Source organism: Myotis davidii, unplaced genomic scaffold (genome assembly GCF_000327345.1).
Source record: "Myotis davidii unplaced genomic scaffold, ASM32734v1 scaffold49, whole genome shotgun sequence".
NCBI classification, from domain to species: Eukaryota; Metazoa; Chordata; class Mammalia; order Chiroptera; family Vespertilionidae; genus Myotis; species Myotis davidii.
In genome coordinates, this window is record NW_006300375.1 from 4592254 (window position 1) to 4599014 (window position 6761).

At 40.6% G+C, this 6761-nt stretch overlaps 1 protein-coding gene across 1 annotated transcript in view; it reads right to left on the minus strand.

The window, feature by feature from the left end:
* Positions 1-238: 238 nt before the first annotated feature.
* The window catches only part of SSPO (SCO-spondin), a 29558-nt gene continuing 23035 nt past the window's right edge, over positions 239-6761 (minus strand). The window contains 1 exon segment of the mRNA XM_015572697.1: positions 239-360. Coding sequence (XP_015428183.1) covers positions 239-360 — 122 coding nt within the window.

Consider the following 6761-nt stretch of genomic DNA (forward strand, 5'->3'; position numbering starts at 1 on the left):
TTATTTGTTTTCATTTACAGATTGGAAATGTTTTAGCATATGAATATGCTCAAGTGGAAGAGACAGCTTCTGTGCTGGTATGGAAATAAGAGATTTACATGGCAGTCCATGAAAATAATCATGTTGGTGGGTAAAAAGCAATCTGAGAAACTTCTGACACAGTGGCCTGTTTTCTCTGTGCATGAGCGGGTGAAGTCATGGGCTATCTAAGCAAGACATGATAGGATGAGAGTGGCCCTCACTCTCCATCCGACTCCTTTAAGGGATGTGATCCTAATACATCAGAAGTTATGCCACACTGCTTTAGGCTCTGGTATAGGCACTCACTACTATGCCAGAAGTGTTTTTCCGTACTTGAGCCTAAGATTAGCATTGTAATACACAAGGTTATTAATATGTATTTACTACCTTTCCTCCTTCATGTTGTTCAGTCTGTGTAAATAATTCCACTCCTTCTGGAGTTACTCAAGTGAAAAGCTGTTTAATAACATATTAATGGCTGTATTTTGGATAATCTGTTCTTGCCACTTACAACTTAGTGGTTTTCAATTTAACAGCACTATGTGTTTTCTTTATATGTAACTAGAGGCCCAGTGCATGAATTCATGCACTGGTGGAGTCTGGCAGGCCCAGCCCTAATCGGGGCGGATCAGGGCTGAGCCTGTCGGGAGGAGGAGACGGCAGGAAATTGGCCAGCCAGCCCTACTCCCTATTGGGGTAGGGTGGGTAATCAGGGGTGGGGCCAGACAGGGGGAGGGGCTGCAGGCTGATTGGGGTGGTAGGGGCTCATTGGGGGTGAGGCTGGCTGGGGGGAGGGGCTGCAGGAGGTTGGCCAGCTGGCCCTGCCTCTTATTGGGGTATGGGGGCAATCAAGGGTGGGACCAGCCAGGGGGAGGGGCTTTGAGCCAATGGCATGGGAAAGGCCAATCAGGGGCAGGGCGACTGGGGGAAGTGGCTGTGAGAGGTTGGCTGCCAGCCCCACCCCCAGATCTGGTCAGTTTGCTGGCCACAGTGGGCGTCATAGCGACTGGTCGTTCTGGTTGTCACAGCGTTCTGGCCGCTGGCTTTTTATATATATAGATGTCCTCATTTGTGTGGGATTCTGTGTTCGGTTGGAAGTCACATGGGCCTGTATTTGTACCCACTTTCCTCTGCTCTGGAGGCTGCCCACTTACATCTTTGAGATGTGCCTCTGAGGTGGGCTGAAGTCTGTTTTACATGTAGTCCATGTCAAGTCAAATTCCAAACAAAATCTTCCAATTTGTTGCAATTCTAACACTCGTCTCTATCTGGAAACAAAGAACAGAAATTGATGTATTTATATAGACCACTAAAATATGCTAGGAGACCACGGGGGGTGCTTTTTTAGGGGCCCTAGAAACTGCTTAAAATCTCAACCAGTCATTCTGCTTTCTTTGAAAAGTGAACAGCTTTGGAAGGAGTATGTAATTCATTCTGAACTTATCAGGTATCTATCATTCAGTGTAATGCAAGTCTGGGAAGATTTGATGGGGAGGGAAAAGAAGAAAGCTTGAATGTAGGGCACTGCTGGAAACTGAGAGTGGTGTGTTAACAGAGGGAAAACACAGTGGATAAAGTTCGCCTCCTTCACCAGTGAGGACAAGCATATCTTGATAATAACTTTAACAGCTGAGGAGCTTTAGTGTGAAAAATTATTAACAAAAAGGACAGAGGAAAAGTTTTTATGATAGAAAACACCTGCCTGAAAGGAGCTGATAAGTGTTTCGTTATTTTGAATTTAGAGTTTATTACTTAGAATATTCACAGAGTGTTCAAAGACTTCCACTATGTCTTCATGGCATAGCTAGACACTCTCTGATAAATGCACTTGGGACACATTCTCCCCTAGTAAGACTTGGCCACAACCTTTGCTGGGGAATATTTTACAACCTATTGTGCTATCCAGCTCCAGATCTGACAAGTCACATTCTATTCCCTTCTCACAGATGGGCCAGCACGAGTGTTTTCACAGGCTGCTGCGATAGAGTTTGAGTCATATTGCATGTAACCTCAGCCTGTAGTGATTCATTTGAATCTTTAACTAAGCTTTATTGTTGGGATGTGGTCTGCAAATGTGACTCTATACTCTTCTTGGGAATATAGAGGGAGTTGGGGCTATTACTGAGTCTGAATTAGTGGGAGTTTAGACCAAAGGGGAAGCAAAACCTCTACAGAAAGGATGCTAGAAGGGTGGAGGGAAGTGTGAGGGGCCAAGTATGACACTATCTGGCTTCTGTCCTCTAGATTAGAAAATGAAGTGACTCCAGCAATGTGACTCTAAGGAAGTTTCCTGTTTTCCTCTCGTGAGAGCCAAGTGAGGGCTTTAACTCACAGAGGGAGCAAACGTCCTGTGAGACACAGTATTAGAACCAATGGAATGTTTTACCTGGAGTAGAGAAACTTGCAAGTGTCCAAAGGAGTCTGCGAGCCAAATGCAGACACCAGCCAGAATCAATGAAAACTGATGCTTCCTGGAGCTAGAGGGCGCTGAGGGTGCATACCAGAGTAGGAGACAGACTACCTGACTTGAGGTCCTCAACCCCACATCTCAATCAAAAAAGGGGAGGGAAAGACTGAAGCAATATTAGCAAATCAACACTGTGTAGTGAGTGCTTCATAGTTTACTATTTGTTAGCCACAATTTATGGATAAGAATTTATGGATAAGAATCTTATGAATGTGAATCTCTTATTCTTAGATAACTCATTCTACATAATTCCTCTATTTAGTGTCAAAACTATGACTAGGACCCAATTCTCTTTTTATGTTCTTTCCAGTATACCAAAATACACAGCCATGCCATTGGTACGATGTGAAACAAGCTAATGTATAAGAAGTGTTCATATGAAGTATATCTCTGCATATTAGTGATAGGAGTTCCATTGATAAACTGATTAACATGTCAAAGTCAGAGGTCCAGTTTTTCAATAAAGAAATAGTCACTGCCCTGACCAGTTTGGCTCAGTGGCTAGAGCAGGGGTGGGCAAACGTTTTGACTCGAGGGCCACAGTGGGTTCTTAAACTGGACTGGAGGGCCGGAACAAAAGCATGGAGGGAGTGTTTGTGTTAACTAATATAAATTCAAAGTAAACATCATTACATAAAAGGGTGCGGTCTTTTTTTTTTTTTTTTAGTTTTATTCATTTCAAACGGGCCGGATCCGGCCGGGGGGCCGTAGTTTGCCCACGGCTGGGCTAGAGTGTCGGCCTGTGGACTGAGGAGTCCCAGGTTCGATTCCAGTTGGGGGCATGTACCTTGGTTGCGGGCACATCCTCGGTGTGGGGGTTGTGGGAGGCAGCTGATGGATGTTTCTCTCTCATGGATGTTTCTAACTCTCTATCCCTCTCCCTTCCTCTCTGTAAAAAATCAATAAAATACATTTTTTTAAAAAAAGAAAAAAAGAATCACTTATGTGGGGGTGGGGGGACAAAGAGACCAAAGAACTTACATACTTACATGCATAGCCCATGGACATGGACAATAGGGTGGTGAAGACCTGGGGCATGGTGGGCAAAGGGGGGGGATGGGAAACATCTGTAATACTGTCAACAATAAACATATATACATATATATATATTGAAATAGTCATGACCATTTTTCTCCCTTCACAGCCACTGTATTTAACATTGGATTTATTCTGCCATCTGGTGGAATATTGACAAACTACAAGTAAACCTAAGGAATTCCCTGAAGTGGGTAATTCAATCTTTTTTTTTAATTAATGTCTTTATGTCTTCATCTTTACCCTACCTCTTTAAAACACTTCTATGTGCAGATTATTTTTTATTATTATTATTAGTTAAGGTATTACAAATGTTTCCTTATCCCCCCCCACCCCCCATAGATGAGCATTATTATTATTAGTATTATTATTTTTCATTTCTTCACCAGATATTTTCCTTTCAAGTTCCTGATAGTCACATTGCTTTTGGCATGATCCCCCGATACCTCACATGCTCCCATCCCCCTGTTGTCCATGTCCATTGGTTTGGCTTATATACGTGTATACAAGTCCTTCGGTTGATCTCTTCCCCTTACCCCCGCCCTCCCCTACTTTCCTTCTGGGGATTGATAGCCTGATCGCTGTTTCTCAGTCTTTGGGTCTGTCCCTTTTCATCAGTCTATATTGTTCTCAAGTGATGCCGAATTCATATTATTTGGTGACATAAAAATCCTCTTTATACCTCCTATTTCATACAAGACCCCTCTGCCAGAAAAAAAGATGACAACTCTCTTTCATTGTAGCACTCGCTTTATCGCTTTATTGCAGTGGTCTGGAACTGAACTCCCAATATCTCTGAGGGGTGCCTGTAAATACTTTTGTTATTAGAAAAATAATTTTGCCTTTTTTTTTAACTTTTGATTATAGAAATGGTGTTTAATATTGCTACTATAGGCAGCTGTTATTGTCTATTCATAGACTATTTACGTATTACTCCTATTTCCCTTTGCCAACTGTTCTCAGACGCTAGTAAGCTTATGTCTACACATTTCAGAAATGCTCCGTTCTACACACTTATGAAGGGAAACTGTGACAAAGCTAGGAAAAACATAGATTTTACAATAGTTCTTTACTTGTGCTACAGCTGAGCCAGCAGCCTCAGCGTCACCTGCATGCCCTGAATCAGAACCTGCAGTGTAACAGGATCCCCCGGAGACTTATGACTAATCATTTAAAAATATTGGTCCTATAAGTTTGTGAAGTCTCTATCTCTATTGGCTACTACTGTAGTCATTTCCCTTCCCCCGCTCCCCTTTCCCATGCCACCCCATCCCTGCCACCAGCTCACATGTAGCAGTTTTCATAGACTATTTTTATTGATTTTTTACAGAGAGGAAGGGAGAGGGATAGAGAGTTAGAAACATTCATGAGAGAGAAACATCCATCAGCTGCCTCCTGCACACCCCCTACTGGGGATGTGCCCGCAACCAACGTACATACCCTTGACCGGAATCGAACCTGGGACTCTTCAGTCCCCAGGCCAAAGCTCTAGCGACTGAGCCATACTGGTCAGGGCAGGAAATCACAATTTTTAAACAATGTCACATATTAATGAAAAATCATTTCCATGTATTTTCTCTTCCTGTGTTGTTTTTCTTTTAGTAACTCCTTTAGGGCACACTTAACTCTGGTATCAGTTTTCAAAAGAAACTGCTTACTCAGAAACCCAGTCTGTGTGGGTCTGGGTCTGAGCTTCTGAGTGAGCAGTGATTGTTCAATCCAGATGTAGAAAAATAGTCACTGGGGGGGGAAATGAATTGTTCAATGTCCCACGGTGGACCTGTTGATGAACAAACTTATGTTCACAGGCACAGCCCAAGATTCTCTACAGCGACCAGGTCCCCTGTTCTGGGAACGTAGTTCAGAAAAACATTTTGCCAGATTCACGGTGAATCACCTGATGAGTAATATGCCGTTGGAATCTGTGAGTTTAGTGAAGTCTTATCTCCATGGTGGGTTGGAATACAAGTGTCCGGATACTTAAACCATTGTCTTATAGCAAAACAGTGTGGCTACTGCTTAGCAGTACTTCTTTTGATATTTACAAAAGAACAGAATTAAAAGAAAGGAATAAGCATGTCTTTGTGGTTTATATGTTTTTATAATAAAATCTCTACTCTTTGTTTCAAAAATCAGAAATGATTATGCTGCCCTGCTACGGGTGTTGTTGGGGAGCACACTATATATGTGAATAAAAATGTGAAATGATTGTTTCTTGAATATAATAGAAACCGATTAAACATTTGTGGACTCACTATAATGAATAATCTAACTCAAAGGGAAATACAAATGTTTCTTTTGCTGATAAGTTATACATAACTGTGCTATTATAAGTGTATACTTGTATATCAATATTTTGTGTGTTAAAATAGTCAAATTATCATAGGATAATTGCAGCATATATCAGGCTTTTTTCTTTGGCATTTTGCATTGGGTCCTTTTTATTCTAAACTTCCTGATGTTAACTTTAAGTACAGTCATTTTCTCCAGTGTAAGGCTTTTACTATGATAAGATGGAAACAATCTCCACTGGTTTCAATATTATCATGGCATTGGACCATTTTTTCATTTTCAAAAGGAAAGAAAACTCACAGCAATATACATTGAAAAACAATTTTCAATCACATTCAGAATGTGCTAAGTTTTGTTTCAATCTGACCAATTTAGAAAATATGAATGTCTTTTAAATAAAATAATCTCTTTGTTTTGCTTCTGTGTCTCATATATTAGTTTTTATCTGAAAGGTATAGTAATAAGAGGGCCATCACTGTCCCTGTGAAGTAAATTGAGATTTTTTTATTTCCTTTTTTGGTCATGTGACTGTATTTCTTAACTAGTGTGACCAATGTGGTTTAAAATAAAAATTATGCTATTACTAATGAAAAGTGTGTTGGCAGCTGTGCTGGTAATAGCCAAATGTCACAGAGCACTCATTTTCCTCTTGCTTTGGTGATTGTGAAAAAGTTTTAATAAAGAAAATAATGGAATGGTTAATGTTACAACAAAGTAAAATTTTACTTTGATTTACTGAAAAGATACACGATAATAAGCAGCCAATTCATTATTAGTCACAAAACATAGCAGTTAGGCATCAAATAATTTTTCTTCTACCTTTGGAAGCTAATTGAGATTTCAGGCACAATACAGGTTACTGGGGGGAAAAAACACCCACATTTTACAAAATTAATGGTAAATTAGATTTAAGCAACAGTTTCAAAATGGAAAAAAGAAAAAGAGT